Genomic DNA, 20,043 nt, shown 5'->3' with positions numbered 1-20,043 from the left:
AAAAAAGTCAGCTACATACCACTACAGACCAGTCCCACACCATTGGTACCAGTGAGTATAGGTGACCAGGACAAACCACTACAGAGCACGGACACCAGTGAGACCCCTACCAGGCCAAGGAAATAGTTGCATGTTACAGGTTAATGGATATAGGGTGGATATACGGCGGAAATTTTATCTTGCTCACAGATAAACTGCCTTGATATATGAAGAGAAGGTGAAACGTCAAGGTGGACATGGAGAACACATAAAACACAATGCTCTCTCTCACAAATAGGTTCCTGTGTGTCAGCGTACAATAATAGCTCAGAGACCAGTGGGTATGAGGACATAGACACTTGCTGCTCCCTTTGGAAGAGGTCACACACCCTGCGGTGTCTGTGTGTGTGTGTGTGTGTGTGTGTGTGTGTGTGTGTGTGTGTGTGTGTGTGTGTGTGTGTGTGTGTGTAACCACCAATGGGAAGGAGACTCTGACAGGCTTTGCCTGGAGGGTCTTTGGTTTTTGGATCAGAGCACTCATCATCTTACTTATTGCCTCTGTTTGACACACACACATACACACACACACACACACACAGACACACGCACACATGCACACACGCACACACGTGCACACGCACACACACACACACACACACACACACACACACACACACACACACACACACACACACACACAGGGTACAGCCCTGTTTTCAGGTCAGTGCAGGTTAAGGAAAGGAGATAAGGAAAGGAGATAAGGAAAGGAGATAGGGACAAGAAAGGAAGACTCAGGCTTGAATATTGAGATGCACCTCTAATCATAGCCCCTCCATAGGCGGGGTCATCCATCCACTGTCAATCATTAATTGGCCAATGGGAGATCATTGAGCGTGAGGCTCTTGTTTTCCCATGAACTGTGTGTGGTTCAGGAGTTCATGTTTGCTTATCAGTGTTATTGAGAGACTGATTGATCACTGAGAGGCTGATTGATCACTGATCAGTTAGTTAAGTATGAGACAGAGCATGTCCATATTGACTTTTAACGTTCTTGTCATGACAACTGATTTAAGTAAAAGTGTCTTTCAGTCTTTCAGGAAGCAAAATAGAGTTTCCCCCATATTGACATTATCCAGTCCTTTTTACATTGGTTATAATAAAGGATTTTTAATTAAGGATTTATACCATTTGTGGTATAAAGACAGACTGAGTTCCACTCTGCAAACTTCAGACTGTATCTTCCCTATGGGAAGGTACTATGTTTTGTAATGGAATCAAGTTAGAGGTGCAATCATTTACATTTCCCCAGTCAAAACTGCCAGAGAAATGGTTACTTTTTGACACCCCCTCAGTTTACCAACATGTGCAGAGGCACCCCATGGAATGCACCTTCAAAGGAATAAAGGTTGACGACGCCCCCTTTTCCTTATTTTTGCTTTCTGTGTTTCTTCTCCCAGTGTGTCAAATTCTACCAAAAGGTGTTGTCTCGGTGATAGGCCCCGCCTCCAGTCCAGCCTCTGGTTCTACTGTCAGTCATATATGTGGGGAGAAGGAGGTGAGTAACACGGACGCACGCACGGACGCACGGACGCACGCACGCACGCACGCACGCACGCACGCACGCACGCACGCACGCACAAACTCACTCACTCACTCACTCAGTCTCTCACACACCCCCACACACAGACTTCTTGTTTATAGTTAGTGTCAAAAGATTGACTCTCCCAAGTGTATTAAATCTTCTCATGTAATTAACCATCATGCACTCTTTCCATCTGTTTTCTCTTTTATTGCCTTGGCCTTTTATCCCTCTTCACTCTGTTCTCTCCCCCCCCCCCCCCCACCTCTCTCTCTCTCTCTCTCTCTCCTCATCTCTGTATCCTCCTACCATCTTCTACCATCATCATCTTCTTTCACTTTACCCGTTTTTTCTGTTGGTCTTTGATATACTGTATTTGACGTTTCTCACTCTTCTCTCTCTCTCTTACCTCCTTCACCATCTTTCTTTTCTTCTTCTTTTCTTGTCCTCCCTCACATTCCCTTGTCATTCTTCCTCCTCCTCTCCTCTCCTCTCTTCTCCCCTCCCCTGCCCTCCTCTCCCCTGCCCTCCTCCCCTCTACTCTCCTCTCCCCTGCCCTCCTCCCCTCTACTCTCCGCGCCCTCCCCTCCCCTCCCCTCCCCTCCTCTCCCCCAGATCCCTCATATAAAGATCGGTCCAGAGGAGACTCCTCGCTTGCCGTATCTGCGTTTCGCCTCGGTCACTCTGTACCCTAGCAACGAGGACCTGAGCCTGGCAGTGGGAGCCATCCTCCGCTCCTTCAGCTACCCCTCAGCTAGCCTGGTCTGCGCCAAGGCCGAGTGTAAGAACACTGTGTGTGTGTGTGCGTGTGTGTGTGTGTTCTGTGAGTGTGTGTGTGTGTGTGTGTGAGTGTGTGTGTGTGTGTGTGTGTGTGTGTGTGTGTGTGTTTGAGGCACACAGTATGTGGGCAGTCTGTGTGTGTGTGTGTGTGTGTGTGTGTGTGTCTGTGTGTGTGTCTGTGTGTACAGTACTGTTTGTGTGTGTTTGAGACGGTGACAGTGTGGGCACTGTGTGCTTACTTGCATTCGTGTGTAGTGTCTGTGTCTGTGTCTGTGTCTGTGTCTGTGTCTGTGTCTGTGTCTGTGTGAGCTCACGACTTCTCAGCTCATTCACACTGTCTGGGTGGATATGACTATGCCCTGCTGGGAGACACTCATACGAACAGTCTGGCCTTAAAGTTCATTACTCAGTCAGAGTTCAGAACACAAGTCTCGCTCCAACTTGCCTCTTAGCCATAGTTTAACACTGGTTCTATTAAGGCTGGGATGAAAGTCCAGCATCAATGATTTAATGATTGGTACCAGTTCATTATCCCCATCACACTTTCCTCTTTCAAGCACAGAGAATGGTTTATCTTCATAGACTTGCCATTTGTTTGAACATGAGGTCCTTTGAAATCCATAAAGAGTGTGCACTATTTTCATCATCAGTCACTGCATATTGTAGATGAGAGCCCAAGGTTTTTCTAAGCCTTTTATATTTGCAACTGTTTTAAAAGCAACAGGCATAGACATAGGGTGGTAGATCATTATGTGTGCAGATGAGAAAGCTATATTTGGCTGCGCGGTGATCTCTACAAGGTTATCGTACCAACAGACTCTGACCCAGTTGGCTGCGCTATCTATCTATCGCCGTGGAGCCGGTTGCCATGGCTGCAGAATAGGTGCTAACTGCCACTCAACAGGCTTGTTCTACAGGCAGAGTCAGTGTGTGTTGTTGTGGAGGAGGCAGACCATGTTCACAGTCAACACAGTTGATTTGATCTATCTGTGTTCACCTCCGCGCAAGTGGGGTTCGGGATGAGTGGACTCTCTGTTTGCTTTGCTGAGATGAGGAGGACGTTAAATCACGTATATATGTATATGTATATATATATATATATATATATATATATATATATATGTATATGTATATCGTCAATTCTCTGGGTTATGTAACGTCTAACGGGAACAAGATGGTGTCTCATATTCAATGCTGATTCCCTATTGGCCGTTTGATCACTGCATGGTGAAAGCTTTACTGGAGTTAACGTTGTTTTTATCCAGCAGTGCGCACCACTTGTTTTTTTGCGGTGGACGGGAATGCTTTTAAATGAGGGTGGATTAGTGGTTTTGGGTCATTCTGGAGGTTTCCTTTTCTAGTTACGGTTGGGTCACGACGCTCTATCCCAGCCTAATTCAATTATGCAGTTTTTATGAGACCGATGAGGTTAGAGAGAGGGGGGGATGGGGGATGGGGGATGGGGGGGTAGACAGAAAGAGGAAGAGAGAGATATGGTGATAGATAGAGCTAGAGCAAGATAAAGGAGAAAGAGGGAATAAAGGGAGAGATAAAGACAAAGAGGGGACTTGGAGAGCAAAATGGAGAGAGACCAGGAGAGGGTGAGAAAGAGAGATACATAGAGCTGGAGCTTAACGAGAGAAGAAGGGAGAAGACCAGAGAGTAGGGAGAGAAAGAAAAAGAGAAGGGAGGGAGAGGTTAGGGAGAGAGAGAGAGCAAGAGGGAGAGGTTAGGCTAGTGAGAGAGGGAGTATGAGAGTAGAGGGACTGAGGGAGCTGTAGAGAGCATTGATTTTTCTCCTCCCTCAAACTAATTAAAGTTTTGAACTGTTTCAGTGATTACCACACTGCTTACAGGCCCTTTCTCCAGGAGTGTACTCTCCATCCCTCCCCCCTCTCCTCCCCCCCTTCCTCCCCCTGGCTCCTTATGAGGCTCCCCAGACACCAAGCCTCTCTTCTTATTTACATTGCCAGCAGTGTTTTACTATAGAATTAGCACTTGAACTACAACACATATTCCAATACGCATTCTCTTGTTGTGTGTTTATGTCTGAACTGTATTTATTCTATCCATAATCATGTCGTTAGTTCTGCATTTATACTGTATATCTACATTTTTTTTTTACACAGGACGAGGTAGTACATTTTCTTACTTCACATCAGAGAATTGTTGCTGCCATTCTGTCCTTTCACCTCCTTTCCAACCCTCATATGTAACCCCTCTCTACCCTGACTCCGCCCCTCAGGTCTTCTGCGATTGGAGGAGCTGGTGCGGCGCTTCCTCATCTCCAGGGAAACGCTGTCAATCAGGATGCTGGATGACAACCTGGACCCCACCCCCTTGCTGAAGGAGATCCGTGACGACAAAGTGGCCACCATCATCATCGACGCTAACGCTTCCATCTCCTATCTCATCCTCAAAAAGGTCAGAGGTCACCAATCAGTCCTGACGAGGGGGGTGGGGTTATTTTGGTAAATGCGAAGTGGGATGCTTGAGTTTGACATTTCAAACGGTAAAGGTAAGGGTTAGGGTTATGGTTATGGTTATGTTAAGTTTAAGGTAAGGTTAAGGTTAACATTAGGGTACGGTTGTCCCAAAGATCCGACTTAGCATCTATCATGTATCACCCTAGCCTAAACCCTAACCGTAGATTAGATTGGATCAAAAGAATAACACAACTCCTCCAACCTGCCCCAAACCTTTATCACCAGGGGGATAGAACAAGACTGTCTGACCCAGAAACAGAAATATACAGGGAAGATTTGGGGGAAAGCAAAACATTTGAACAAGACCGAAATAGCAGCTTGTTACCGACGTGAAACGGTGATGTTCATTCTACAGGATGACACAGTGTTGCTACAGCGTTGAGATTTATAAAGTAGCCAGTAGCGACAGAAAGAAGCACAATGACTCACAGATAGACTTTATATATAGATTTTCAGTCCACCCATTGGGACTGTACTCTGCCTTCAAGCATTGTAAACACCACTGTGTTAGTCTGATGATTTAGGCTGTGATTAACGTATGCTCTCTCCCCCTCTCTCTCTCTATCTCTTGCTCTCTCTCTATCTCTTCCTCTGTCTTTCTCTCCCCCCGTCCCTCCCTCCTTCCTCTCTCAATCTCTCTGCCCTGCAGGCGTCTGAGTTGGGGATGACATCAGCGTTTTATAAGTACATCCTCACAACCATGGTAAGAGCATAGCGATGCCTCTCAGCCTCTCCTCCATCCCTCCATCCCTCCATCCCTCCATCCCTCCATCCCTCCATCCCTCTGTGTCCTTCCTCCCGCTCACTCCCTCTCTTTGTCCCTTTATGTGTGAGGGCAGAACAGGTAGTAGCAACAATTCAACACATGCAGAGAGACACAGTACAGTGCCTTCGGAAAGTATTCAGGCCCCTTCACTTTTTCCACATTTTGTTGTGTTATAGACTCAATTTAAAATGGATTAAATTAAACGAATTTGCCATCAATCCACACACAATACCCCAGAATGACAAAGCGAAAACAAGTTTTTTGAAATTTCAGTAAATTTATTAAAATTGAAATACAGAAATACCTCATGTACATAAGTATTCAGACCATTTGCTATGACACTCTTAAAATTAACTAAAATGCCAAAATGTCATCAACAAATCACTCAGTAAGATGAATTGAGTCCATCTTATTGCAAGGATAATAGTTCATGTAATTGTGGAATTAATATCTTTGTTTTTATAGGGTCTGATTTTCATAGGAATCAATTACACACTGTGTAGATTACGATGTCACTAACAACTCAGAAAATTTCATATTTCATAATTTCACAAATTTCAAATTTCATAAAGTGAAGGAGGCACTGTATATATACTGTGTATGTCTAAGGAATGGAGAGATGAGGTTAGGGCAAGGGGAGAGAATCTGAAAGAACGGGAGAAAGCGAAGGGGGTCTGAGGGTGAGGTGTTTTCACAAACGCAAAGACAGCCAGCGGTATCCGTTCTGCTTTCTTTCAACCACCCTCTCTCTCTCTCTCTCTCTCTCTCTCTCTCTCTCTCTCTCTCTCTCTCTCTCTCTCTCTCTCTCTCTCTCTCTCTCTCTCTCTCTCTCTCTCTCCGTTTCCTGTGTTTTCATCCGTCCCTTTGTTGTGTTCTCTCTCTCTGCAGAAGCCTACAGCATTTAAATGAGTGTGTCACCCTTCACTCTGTCTGTCCTGTCCTCCGTGTGTGTGTGTGTGTGTGTGTGTGTGTGTATGTGTGTGTGTGTGTGTGTGTATGTGTGTGTGTGTGTGTATGTGTGTGTGTGTGTGTGTGTGTGTGTGTGTGTGTGTGTGTGTGTGTGTGTGTGTGTGTGTATACACCCGGCCAGCCTCTTCATTTACTCTCTGTACCACTTCCTGTCTCTGTCAACACCTAGTCATTTCTGTCAGCCTCTCTCTCTCTCTCCCTCCCTCACCCTCTCTCTCTCTCCTTAGATTTGATACACGTTATCAATCATTCGATTTGATCATAGACTCTCTATTTGTCTGTCTATTTGTCTGTCTATTTGTCTGTCTGTCTGTCTGTCTGTCTGTCTGTCTGTCTGTCTGTCTGTCTGTCTCTCTCCTTCTCTCTCTCTCTCTCTCAATCTCTCTCCTTCCCCCTCTTTTTTCTCCCTCTTGCTGTCGCTCTCTGAGATTTGATACACACGTTGTCACTCATCAATTCCCCCCCCCCTCCCCCTCTCTCCACCCCCACCCACCCCCCCCCCTCCTCCTCCTTACTGTCTCCCTCTATAGGACTTCCCCCTGCTCAGACTAGATGACATTGTTGATGAACACTCCAACATCATAGGCTTCTCCATGTTCAACACCACCCATCCCTTCTACCTGGAGTTCATCAGGAGCCTCAACCTGTCCTGGAGAGAGGGCTGTGACCTCAGCCCCTACCCCGGGCCTGCGGTCAGTCTCACTGGGACCACAACATGCACCTTCACACAAGGCTTTTTTAGGACTTTGAATGATGTACAATGTATTTGTCAGCTGGTATTTTTTGTTTTTTTGATAAGTATGTTGTTTGATGTGCTGTACCTATTTTTTACGCTTCAATCCATCTCCTCCCTCCCTCCCTTTTTTGCCTCTCCCCCTATATCTTCCCTCTTCCACCCCTGCCTCTCCCCAACACCTCAACCCGGTTCTCCTCCTCTCCCCCATATCCCACCATCTCTCCCTCATACTCCCCCCCCCCCCCCTCCCCCTCCCCCTACAGTTGTCGTCAGCTCTCATGTTTGATGCGGTACATGTGGTAGTTGGGGCAGTGAGGGAATTGAACCGCAGTCAGGAGATTGGGGTGAAACCTCTCAGCTGCACCTCGCCTCAGATCTGGCAACATGGGACCAGCCTCATGAACTACCTGCGCATGGTCAGTAACACCTGTACACACACACACACACACACACACACACACACACACACACACACACACACACACACACACACACACACACACACACACACACACACACACAGATATGCACACATACACACATATACTCACACACACACAGAGACACACGCATTCATGCATACGCACACACACACACACACACACGCACACACACACACACACACACACACACACACACACACACACACACACTGTCCCAGCTGCTCATATGTGTTTATAGCTTCATGTTTTGTTCCTAAGTTACCATGCATATATCATCCACATGGCAACACAAAGCTGCTGCTGCCAACCTCACCATGTCAATGGTGAACATACATAAAGATGGGAGCCTCCACACACATACAGCAGTGCTACGGGAACATTTCATCAGTGCATTATTTTTTGGTCATTTCTCTAAATTCTGAGGTGCAGCAGCATCTACTGCAAGCCAGATTTTTTTCCGAGTGATAAGAAATTGTTCCATATGTGTGGAGGCGGCCGTCCTCATGCACCTCCGCCATTGTACTCTCCTCCCCACTATCTTGTCGTGCAGTATGGTGTTGTTTGGAAAGAAGCTGGATCTTCGTTTGACTGTCGTTCATGGAAGTTCTCCATTGTTATGCTCAGGCATTTCATGGCTGGTTGTCTGTCTCTCTCATTGACGACCTGTCTTCATGGCCGCCTCTCCTCCATCTCTTATTGTCTCCTTCACACAGGTGTGACATCTGTCTTTGTTATCAAACCACATGGTGTATTCCATCTTCACCGTCACGCCATTTATCATAGCCTCTCTCCTAATGCTGGCAGCGTCCTGGGTTGGAGTGTGTACTAGATATTGTGCAGACTGTAAGTATTGATCTGCTGTGTGTGTGTGTGTGTGTGTGTGTGTGTGTGTGTGTGTGTGTGTGTGTGTGTGTGTGTGTGTGTGTGTGTGTGTGTGTGTGTGTGTGTGATGTATCTCTCGCTGTCTGCCTCTCTTCCTCACTGTTTCTGTCTCTCCTTCTTTCTCAGTCTGTTTTCTTCTGTCTCTCTATTTCTCACCATCTCATCTCCCCTTTTTTTCTATCTCTCTCTCTCTCATGGTCTGTTTCTCTTTTTCACTGATTCTGTCTCTCTTTCTCACTCTGTCTGTTTGTTTTGACTATCTCTTTTTCTATGTCTCTCTCTCCCTCACACTCTCTCACCTATTCTCTCCGTCTCTCTGTGCCCTCAGGTTGAGTATGATGGTCTGACGGGCCGTGTGGAGTTCAACAGCAAAGGCCAGAGGACCAACTACACCCTGAAGATACTGGAGAAACACAGGGGAGGTCACAAAGAGGTCAGAAATTACTAGACAACATAAAATACAACCCAACACAACGCAGAACAGAACAGAACAGCACAACACAACACAACACAACACAACACAACACAACACAACACAACACAACACAACACAACACAACAGAGCTCAACACAACACAACACAACTCAACACAACACAACACAACACAACACAACACAACTTTATCAGTCCACCTGAATCACAAATTGTGTTTGGTCACACATAGAGGAGGATTGATCGTCAAACATACATTTAACAATTCAAGAGAAATAAAGTACCACATTAGCTACGAAGCATTCTGGAAACTGTTATTAGTCTGTCTGTAAATCGGACTCATGTCTTTGAGGTTATGCTGTGTGCTTTGCTCATTACGTAACACACACTGATTCTGTAGAACCTAAATAATTAACCCAGATTGACATTTCAGAATTATAAAGATGTATCTGCGTTTGCGCCCTGTTAACAAATCCCATTATCAACAGTCCCCGAATTTGAGAGCCTTTAGGGCAGTGAACCTACTGAGCTATGAAAGAAGTGTGTCCGCTAGCCTACGAAGCAGCTCGGAAATCTGGCATGTGAAAACGAGCGACGCTTGATAATATCTCTGAATATGAACTATACTTTTTACAGATAGAACTTCACCATTCGAAGGTCACAAGTCCAATAAACATTCGTAATCATTGCTGAACTCTCTTAACATCGCTCATAGCAGTTACAGCACTTTCCCTTAAATGTCACGCAGAGAGGAGAAAAAAGCTGAAAAAGCTATGATTCTGTAAATGGAGTCATTACCACTCCTCTGACCTATTGAAAGATGGACAGTATTATTTTCCAAAGCGCCTTTTTTCGGTTTTCAGGTGATCTTTCCATTTCTTTCCTATCTCTCTGATTGCATTCTCACAAGTGTTTACCCCCTGCACAATCACATACACGTCCTGCATTTGCTACACCTCATTACCCCCCCCTCTCTCTCTCTCCCTCCCCCCCTCTCTCTCTCTCCCTCCCTCCCCCTCTCTTAGATTGGGATCTGGTACTCCAACAACACACTAGCCATGAACTCTACCAGCCTGGATATCAACGTGTCCGAGACACTTGCCAACAAGACCCTCATTGTCACCACCATACTGGTAAGGTCAAAATCTGCACCAGCACCACCACACTGGTGAGGTCAAAAGCCTAAGCCTCATTGCTATCACCATATTGGTAAGGTCAAGTGACCCTAACCTTTATTGCCACACTGGTTAAGTCAAGCCCTTAATCCTAAACCTTTTTTGGGACTGCCTGGTAATGTCATATCACAGACACACACAAAACCATGTAAATCTATTACAAGTCTATCATATTGTCTCCCCTTTGCAGGAGAGCCCGTACGTGATGCGTAAGGGCAACTACCTGGAATACCAGGGGAACGACCAGTACGAGGGCTTCTGTGTGGACATGCTGAGAGAGCTGTCGGACATCTTAAAGTTCTCCTTCAGGATCAAGCTGGTGGATGATGGACTGTACGGAGCGCCAGAGCCCAACGGATCCTGGACCGGCATGGTGGGAGAACTTATCAATAGAGTAAGTACACACACAGACACACACACACACACACACACACACACACACACACACACACACACACACACACACACACACAGACACACACACATACACACACACACACACACACACACACACACACACACACACACACATACACACACATATACACACACACACACACACACACACACACACACACACACACACACACAATCATGGAAATGTCTCTCTCATTCACATTTCGTATCCGGCAGACAGTCTCGTTACCGGGGTAATGAGAAACTCTCTCTGGTTAATTACCATACGGTATACTTCAATTAGCATGGAGTGGTCCCTGTGTGGTGCCCTGCCCGCCGTGGTGCTACCCTGCTCCCCACTCTCTCCCTGCACTCCAGCCTGATCACACACGACTAATTAGCATCCCATGTTAATCAATTAGGCCTTAATGGAAGTGTCTGAGGGGGCAGATGGAGACCACTGGTTTCATGGGTGGAACACCCAAACACCAGTACTGCAGTATATGGTCTCTCTTTTTCTCTCTTTCTTTCTCATTTTTGGAGTTATCTCTCTGTCTTTTACAGTCGTTCTAAGTGGTAACCGCTGGTTTCATCGATGGATCTTCCTACCAACGCACCAAAGGAGTGGCTGTCAGTTGTTGTCTTGCTCTCTAAACCCTTCTCTCTCTCTTTCTCTCAATCCCTCCCTCCCTCCCTCCCTCTCTCCCTCCCTCCCTCCCTCCCTCCCTCCCTCCCTCCCTCCCTCCCTCCCTCCCTACAGAAAGCAGACTTGGCTGTAGCAGCCTTCACCATCACATCAGAGAGGGAGAAAGTCATTGACTTCTCCAAGCCCTTCATGACCCTGGGGATCAGCATCCTGTATAGAGTTCACCTGGTAAGACGCTCCCCTGGGTAGAACACATGCATTATGGATTGGGTTTCACTATGGCGTCTGCTCTGTTGTTGTTACTCTTACTGTTACTGCATTGTATATGAGCTGTGAATAATAATTTTGGGGGGAACTGTATCTGGACTACAAATGTGGGTGTAGAGTTGCAGTCATATGTTGTAGCGTTGTGCATCGACAGGCTACAGTTAGCTACAGTTAGCTACAGCAGGACTAGAACTGTGGTTCGTGTGTGCAGATGTGGAGAGGAACACTGCCCTCCTGTGGTTGAAAGGTGAACTGCAGAACAGGTGTCATCGCCCTCTCTAACTCCTCTTTCTCGCTCCTCTTACCCCTGTCGTAGGGGAGGAAGCCGGGGTACTTCTCCTTCCTGGACCCCTTCTCTCCGGCGGTGTGGCTGTTCATGCTGCTAGCATACCTAGCTGTCAGCTGTGTGCTCTTCTTGGCAGCAAGGTAAGTAGCCGACTAGAACAGTGTAATGATGATTTTCAGATGTTGAAGAATGCAGTCACCGGTGATGGAAATAAAGTGGGTACGCCGAATAAAAGTTGGATCAGGATATTTTAATTCAGATCGATCTGGGCTCACAATGGAAGATACACGGTCAATGCACAGTTCCACAAGAGAGCACCCAACTTGTGGTCTCTCTCATTATTTATACAGAGCGACAAACAATTCTCAGGAAGTCTCCAACATACCATATATGGCATGGTGCCAGCAGGTCTGGAGGTAGAAGGGTCCAGGCTATGTTCCACATCTGGTTATCATTACAACAGAGTCTTACGTAGTTTGTACCCCAGCTAAAATTCATCATAACAAACAGTTTGTGTTGGAAATTGATATCTTGGTTGATCTCTATGATTCTATGACCTGTGTCGTCCTTGGTATCAGGAAAGACATTCTAGAAATAAGACACCTGGTCCAAATGTCTCACCTGCCCCTTTTTTCGCCTCTCTCTCCTCTCCTCTCCTCCCATCACTCTCTCTCCCCCTCTACCTCTCCTCCCCTCCTCTCAGATTGAGTCCGTATGAGTGGTACAACCCTCACCCGTGTCTGAGGGAGAGGACTGACATGCTGGAGAACCAGTACACACTGGGCAACAGCCTGTGGTTCCCCGTGGGAGGCTTTATGCAGCAGGGCTCGGAGATCATGCCCCGCGCCCTGTCCACGCGCTGCGTCAGTGGGGTCTGGTGAGTGTGTGTGTGTGTGTGTGTGTGTGTGTGGGGGGGGGGGATTTGGTGTGTGTGTCTGTATGGTTTGGTGTGTGTGTGTGTGTGTGTGTGTGTGTGTGTGTGTCTGTGTGTTTGTGTGTCTGTATGTGTGTCTGTATGTGTGTCTGTATGTGTGTGTGAGTGTGAGTGTGAGTGTGTGTGTGTGTGTGTGTGTGTGTGTGTGTGTGTGTGTGTGTGTGTGTGTGTGTGTGTGTGTGTGTGTGTGTGTGTGTCAAGGACCAGACACCATGTTCTGTGGACTATCCTGTCTAAGACTAACCCTGTAAGTGCAGGGGTCTGATGAGAGTGTCAGATGGGAGTGTGTATGTGTGACTCTCTCCATCTGTCTTTTTCTCTCATCCCTCACCATTACTCTCTGTCTGACTCTCTTTCCCTCTCTCTGACTCTCTTTCCCTCTCTCTGACTCTCTCTCCCTCTCTCTGACTCTATCTCCCTCTCTCTGACTCTATCTCCCTCTCTCTGACTCTCTTTCCCTCTCTCTGACTCTCTTTCCCTCTCTCTGACTCTATCTCCCTCTCTCTGACTCTCTTTCCCTCTCTCTGACTCTCTTTCCCTCTCTCTGACTCTCTTTCCCTCTCTCTGACTCTATCTCCCTCTCTCTGACTCTATCTCCCTCGATCTCCCTCTGTGAAATCAAAATGCATCAAATGTCTATTTCTTACCCCCCCCCACCCCCGGTCTCTTCTTCTCTCCCGTAGGTGGGCATTCACTCTGATCATCATCTCCTCCTACACGGCCAACCTGGCTGCCTTCCTGACTGTCCAGAGGATGGAGGTGCCCATAGAGTCCCCTGATGACCTGGCGGACCAGACCAACATCCAGTATGGCACCATCCACGGGGGGAGCACCATGACCTTCTTCATGGTATGCTCCACAGCCAGAAGTGCTCTGTCTGTGTCTGTATGTATATGAGGCTAGGTTAGAATGGTTAAGAACAATGAATGAATGTGTGTGTGTGTGTGTGTGTTTGTGTGTGTGTGTGTGTGTGTGTGTTTGTGTGTGTGCCTGTATGTGTGTGTCTGTATCAGAGCATATTAGCTGGCGTGTCTCTGAGCACCCCTGTTGTTTTCTTTATGGCTATTTGTGTTAACTGGCTGAGTGCCTACGTATGCTTATGTAAGAGCTTCTGGCGTCTGTGTCGGCATCTGTGTTTGTCAATGTGTATGTGGTGTGTGTGTGTGTGTGTGTGTGTGTGTGTGTGTGTGTGTGTGTGTGTGTGTGTGTGTGTCTGTGTGTACAGTACTGTATGCATTATGTTCGTCAGTGTGTGTGTGCATGTTCGAGTGTCTGTATAAGTATCGTTGATGTGTTTGCCAGCTGTGTGTGTGTTTGTATGTGTGCGTGCATGTATGCGAGTGTGTGTGTGTGTGTGTGTGTGTGTGTGTGTGTGTGTGTGTGTGTATGCATGTTCGAGTGTATAAGTATCGTTGATGTGTTTGCCAGCTGTGTGTGTGTTTGTATGTGTGCGTGCATGTATGCGAGTGTGTGTGTGTGTGTGTGTGTGTGTGTGTGTGTGTGTGTGTGTGTGTGTGTGTGTGTGTGTGTGTGTGTGTATGTGTGCATGCGTGTGCGTGGGTTTATTTGTTTGTTTGTTTACCACAATGTGTGTGCATCTCTCCCTCATGTCTCTTAGTGAGGAGAGGAGAGTCTCAAAGGGTCTGTGTGTTTGCTTAAGCAGACTTCCCTGGAGCTACATTACCCCTCTCCCCCCCTCCCCCCCTCCCCCCATCACACACTCACACACATACTGTGCGAGATGATACACACAGCTAATTGCTGTTTACTTGATCCTATATCTACGCTGTTTCTTAGCTGGCCATATTGTATGTGTACTGTAGTACCACCTGCGTTTGGATGTACAGCTCCATCTGGGTCGAAGATTGGACATCTGCTAATCATCTCCTCTCTCTCCCTCCCTCCCTCCCGTCCCTTCTTCTTCTCTTTCCTTCCCCGACCCCCTCTCTCTTTTTACCCCTTTCTCTCTCCCTCCCTCCTTTCTCCACTCTATCTCCACTCTACCATTCTTCCTCCATCCTTGCCCTGACCCCCCCCCCCCCATCCCCCTCTTCCCGTCCTCCAGAACTCGCGCTACCAGACGTACCAGCGCATGTGGAACTTCATGCACTCCAAGCAGCCCAGCGTGTTTGTGAAGAGCACGGAGGAGGGCATCGCCCGCGTCCTCAACTCCAAGTACGCCTTCCTGATGGAGAGCACCATGAACGAGTACTACCGCCACCTCAACTGTAACCTCACGCAGATAGGAGGCCTGCTGGACACCAAGGGCTACGGCATCGGCATGACACTGGGTGAGAGAGGAGGAATGAGTGGAGAGGGAGGGGAGGGGAGGGAGGAGAGGAAGGATTGGGAGAGTGTCGGAGGGATGTGGGAGCAGACTCCTTTTAACTCCTTTTAATTCTACTATTCTATACGTTCCTCTTTCTATACTCTAAATCCTGTCATCAATGTTGCTCTCTTTCACTGAAGCTGATTCTAATCCCCCTCTCTCTCTCTCTCTCTTTAATCCCCACATTCTCCTCCCATTCTTCTGATAACATCACTCCACCCATTCTATCGTGGCAACTAAATAATCTCCTCTTATCGCTCTCTATTTCTCCCGCTTTCCCTTCTCTCGCTCTCTCTCTCTCTCTCTCTCTCTCTCATCCCTTTCCTCTGATCTTGTCTCTTTCTCCTCCTCTCTCTCACCCTTTCCCTCACCTCCTCTGCTTTCTATCTCTCCCTTTCCCTTTCTCTATCTCTCCCTTTCTCTCTTCTCTCACTCTATCTCTCTGTCTGTCTCTTCCTCCTCTCTATTCTCCTTTCTCTACTCCCCTCCCTCCTCTCTCTCTCTCACCTCTCATCCCCCTCTCCTCTCCTCTCCTCTCATCCCCCTCTCCTCTCCTCTCCTCTCCTCTCCTCTCCTCTCCTCTCCTCTCCTCTCCTCTCCTCTCCTCTCCTCTCCTCTCCTCTCCCAGGCTCTCCGTTCAGAGATGAGTTGACCCTGGCCATCCTCCAGCTTCAGGAGAACAACAGGTTAGAGATCCTGAAAAGGCGCTGGTGGGAAGGTGGACAGTGCCCTAAAGAAGAGGACCACCGTGCCAAGGGTCAGTAGCCACCTCTCTGTCTGCTCTAACGCCCTGTCCAGCGTCTCCTTCATGGCGCCCTCTCTGTGTGTTTCATCTATAATGTTGTATCTCTACAGTATCATAATATCCTGTCTGATATCTATAGTACCGTTTCAGTCTCATGCCCCCCGTTAAAGTCACCCAATTGTGTCTTATCTATAATGTTGTGTATCTACAGTATCATAATATCCTCTCTGATGTGTCTCATCTGTAATGTCTGATATCTATAGTACCATTTCTGTCTCATGCCCCGTTTAAAGTCACCCAGCTGTGTCTTATCTATAATATTGTATGTCCGCCATAACGTCCTACTAGTGTACTGTGCAGTACTGAGTGACCTGTGTATAACCCTTCCTCATGGGCTACCATAAGATCAAGACTACCACAGGCCCTGGAGCTATTCGCTTTCTCTAGTGTTATCATCGTCAACATTTTCAATGGCGTGTAGTATTCTGCGACACAACAGCACAAAAGACACACTGCTCAAGGACTGTCACGCAGCATCAACATAACCGCAGGCCACACTCCATCGGGACACTGATACAATTGGAACACTCATTTATTCACATTTCATTTTGAAACTATCTTTGACCGAGTATTTTGTTTCTGACCACTTAACCAGGAGCTGAATAGGAGATTAAATAAAAAAAATACTCTACCTCTGGAGGACTATGGAGGAAAAGGGTCAACTGTCACTCTGCTTGAAGTGAATGCAGAAAAGCGCAAACTATAACTATAGGCCACACATTTCCAATAGTACACTTTAGGTGGCTGTGTGGGACTGGGTGGGGGGCCTTAAGGTGCTTGGGGGGTTGTGGGGTCTCTGCTACTCCAGTGGGTGGTTGTCAGGGTCTGGGCAAGGCGGGGCCCCCTGACCATCGAGATGGCTGCGGGGGTGTTTGCTCCGGGTTTGACCATGTACCAATTGCAAATGAAATTGCAGTAATATTTTTTTTATAATTTCTTGTATATATATATATTTTGGCTCAGCCTCTTGGGCCCCCTGCTCGCCTGGGCCCAGGGCTTTCGCATTTACATAGTGTGCATGTGTGTGTGACAGTGTAAATTAGACCTTTGATGATTGATGTATAGTTGATTCACTTACTTTAGACAAAGGTGCTTATTGTAAGTCGCTTGGATAAAAGTGTCTGCTAAATGACTTAAATGTAACTGTAACCGTACTCTCCCTCCCTCTTAGGCCTGGGGATGGAGAACATCGGGGGCATCTTTGTGGTATTGATCTGCGGCCTCATCATCGCCGTGTTCGTGGCCATAATGGAGTTTGTGTGGTCGACACGGCGCTCGGCGGAGACAGACGAGGTACGCCCCCACTCCCGCCCTCGCCGACCCCACAGACCCACCCCAGTAGGTCCCCATGGCAACCCGCCAACCCTTCTGCCTGAGCTTGTGTCGTGGAGTGTGTGTGTGTGTGTGTGTGTGTGTGTGTGTGTGTGTGTGTGTGTGTGTGTGTGTGTGTGTGTGTGTGTGTGTGTGTTTGTTAGTTAGCCTGCTTCTGCCACCATTTGTGTGTGTTGTACTGGACAGTACACTCTGTGTGTGTTTCATCAGGGTTCCATGTGTACTGTGCATGTGTAATGAAGAGAATGTTGGAAGTTTAGTTTGCTCTATTGTCCTGCTATTGTGCAGCTGTACCTAAAACACAGACATACATATTTGTACTGCTAACACCAGAATTTAGGTTCAGTTGCATGTCTTCTTGTGGTTTTCTGTGTATTTGAGTTGTCATGCTATATTGTTAGCATTGCTGTATGACCTTAAGTGTATTTCGATCGTGAACAAAAGTGTTCACATTTTAACTACCGCGTATGGATAAGCAATATTGAGATGCCAATATTTGCTTGCATAAAGAAGCCGTGTGATTTTTTTCCCCCTGGCATTAAATGTCATGATGTATCTTCTTTTACATGCCTCACATGTACGCTGGTATTCTTCGTTTCCATCCTTGGATCACTCTCACCCATCATGCGTCTCTTCAAATGTTTGTCCATTTCTTCATCAGTGTCTGTTTTCAGATAGTGAATACTGTTTCTGTTTATGTGAGCACATTACATTTATTGTTATGATTTTTTTTTACCGACCAGTCAGAGTTTCCCATGACTTTATGTCTATGTGCACATGCATTGTGTTTGACTTTTACGTGCAAGTTGGTAATGCTGTCGGAATGCTGATCAGAGACATGTTTCGCAGCAGTGTTTGTGTGTGTGTGTGTGTGTGTGTGTGTGTGTGTGTGTGTGTGTGTGTGTGTGTGTGTGTGTGTGTGTGTGTGTGTGTGTGTGTGTGTGTGTGTGTGTGTGTGCGTGCGTGTATTTGTCTTCGTGCACCTCAGTTTGCAGGCCTGCCTGTTTGTTCATAGTGCATATGTGCCATTATAAAGAGCCCATTTTCAATGAAGACATTTTATGTGTATATAGTTGTATTAATTGTTTTAACCCTCTCTGCCTCTTGGATATTCTCCTACTTCTATCCATCTCCTCATCTCCTTTTATCATCCCCAACCTCACCTTCTCTCCACTTCTGCCTGCGCCCCTCCCTCCCTCCCTCTGTCCTCTCTTCCTGCCATCTCTTCTCCTCCACCTCCACCCTCCTTCCTGTCCTTTCTCTCCACTTCTGCCTGCGCCCCTCCCTCCCTCCCTCCTCTCTTCCTGCCATCTCCTCTCCTCCACCTCCACCCTCCTTCCTGTCCTTTCTCTCTACCTCTGCCTCCCTTTCCCTCCTTTTGCTTTCTTTTCCTTGTCACTCCCCTCCCTCTTTTATGCCTTCCCTCTCTTCTCCCACATCTACTTTTCTTTCGTGGCCCTGTTCCTCCCCCTCTTCCTGCCTCCCCTCTCTCCCCCCCCCTCCCTCTCTCTCCCCCTCCCCTCCTCCCTCTCTCTCCCCTGTCCTCTCAGGTGTCTGTCTGTCAGGAGATGCTCACCGAATTCCGAAACGCCGTCTCCTGTAAGAAGAGTTCGCGCTCCCGCCGCCGTCGGCCCCTCAGTAGCTCTGCGGCGCTCCGGCACCCCGCACGCATCGCCCTGGGCGCCCCGCGGCCGCTGCGCCTAGTACGGGAGATGCGCCTCAGCAACGGCAAGCTCTACAGCGGCTCCGGACCCCTGACGGGCGGGGCCGGTGGCGGGGTAGGGGCCGGTGGGGGAGGAGGGGGACCCTCGGACATGGGCCCTGGACCCCAGCGACTCCTGGAGGACCCTCTGGGGGCCAACACCACCCCCCCTCCCCCACCGCCGCCGGCCCCCGTGGCACTCTCCCGCAGCTGCACGCACGTGAGGATCTGCCAGGAGTGCAGGAGGATCCAGAGCCTGAGGTCCATGGTGGGGGCAGGGGCGCCCTCCACGAGGATACCCCCCTCCTCAGCGCCCCTGCCCCGCCTCCCCCCGCCTCCGCCCCCCTCCTCCTCCACCACAGACAGCGAGGGGGGAGGGGGGCCCAGCCCTAGACGGCTCCACCACAGCCCCCCGCCGCCCCCCCGGCCCATACCCCCCCCACAGAGCAGCACCAGTAAAGACCTACTGGGGGAGCAGGACTGAGGGGTGAGGTGGGGGGAGCAGGGGGGGAGTATGCAGGGTTACGAACATTTGAGCTGAGGATGTTTGAGCTGTTCAGTGACACACCACTCATCTATGGCCCTCCACATATGGAGGAACAACAGAGGGGGAGAGAAGGAGAGGGAGAGAGACAGACAGAGAGAAAGAGACAGAGATTTGCACAGATACTGACAGACACACCCTACAGAGGGAAGGAGGGAGAGAAGCAGAATGCCCTTTCTAGCTCGTCCTGATATTAGCTCCCTCTCCGACACAGCCATGCTCTACCATGGTAGTCAGATATGCTTTTGTTTGTGATTTACTTCAAGATGGCCGCTTTGCTCTGTTGTTGTTGTTGACTTCTCTGGAAGCCAGTCCAATCAGGACTGAGGCTACACCGGATGAGGCTGTCAGGTGGAAACAAACCAAAATCAGAACCAGACTGTTGGACCTGGTCTTGGCTCTCTCTGTTCTCTCATCCGTTCTCTCCTCCTTCGGTGGCTGTCCCTCTCTATGGTACCACAGACACTCGTCTAGAGCGGCCAGCTCTTCTTCTCTGGACTGGGACCATTAAAGGTGTGCACCACCTCCAAGGAGGACCTTTAAACTATGTGACATACGACAACAGAAGAATTAA

The 20,043-nt window shown here is 48.1% G+C and overlaps 1 protein-coding gene across 2 annotated transcripts in view; it reads left to right on the top strand.

Moving 5' to 3' along the window:
• Window positions 1-19,409, top strand: part of grik5 (glutamate receptor, ionotropic, kainate 5) — a gene marked incomplete at its 3' end in the record, with an annotated part of 20,367 nt that extends 958 nt beyond the window's left edge. The window contains exons 3-19 of one of the 2 annotated variants that reach the window (XM_083678361.1): window positions 1,437-1,534; window positions 2,174-2,339; window positions 4,584-4,762; window positions 5,474-5,527; window positions 7,090-7,251; window positions 7,559-7,711; window positions 8,949-9,053; window positions 10,079-10,186; window positions 10,419-10,622; window positions 11,385-11,498; window positions 11,854-11,963; window positions 12,527-12,700; window positions 13,441-13,606; window positions 14,823-15,048; window positions 15,715-15,843; window positions 17,063-17,184; window positions 18,774-19,409. In XM_083678361.1, the coding sequence (XP_083534487.1) occupies window positions 1,437-1,534; window positions 2,174-2,339; window positions 4,584-4,762; window positions 5,474-5,527; window positions 7,090-7,251; window positions 7,559-7,711; window positions 8,949-9,053; window positions 10,079-10,186; window positions 10,419-10,622; window positions 11,385-11,498; window positions 11,854-11,963; window positions 12,527-12,700; window positions 13,441-13,606; window positions 14,823-15,048; window positions 15,715-15,843; window positions 17,063-17,184; window positions 18,774-19,409 (2,906 nt within the window). Of the gene's footprint in view, window positions 1-1,436; window positions 1,535-2,173; window positions 2,340-4,583; window positions 4,763-5,473; window positions 5,528-7,089; window positions 7,252-7,558; window positions 7,712-8,948; window positions 9,054-10,078; window positions 10,187-10,418; window positions 10,623-11,384; window positions 11,499-11,853; window positions 11,964-12,526; window positions 12,701-13,440; window positions 13,607-14,822; window positions 15,049-15,714; window positions 15,844-17,062; window positions 17,230-18,773 lie in introns of both variants that reach the window. The other variant, XM_083678360.1, reaches the window with a different exon arrangement.
• Between the last annotated feature and the right edge of the window lie 634 nt (window positions 19,410-20,043).

This window comes from Argentina silus, assembly GCF_951799395.1.
Source record: "Argentina silus genome assembly, chromosome: 10".
Lineage (NCBI taxonomy): Eukaryota > Metazoa > Chordata > Actinopteri > Argentiniformes > Argentinidae > Argentina > Argentina silus.
Note: the sequence above shows the minus strand (reverse complement) of the source record. Positions and strands in the feature narration are given on the sequence as shown.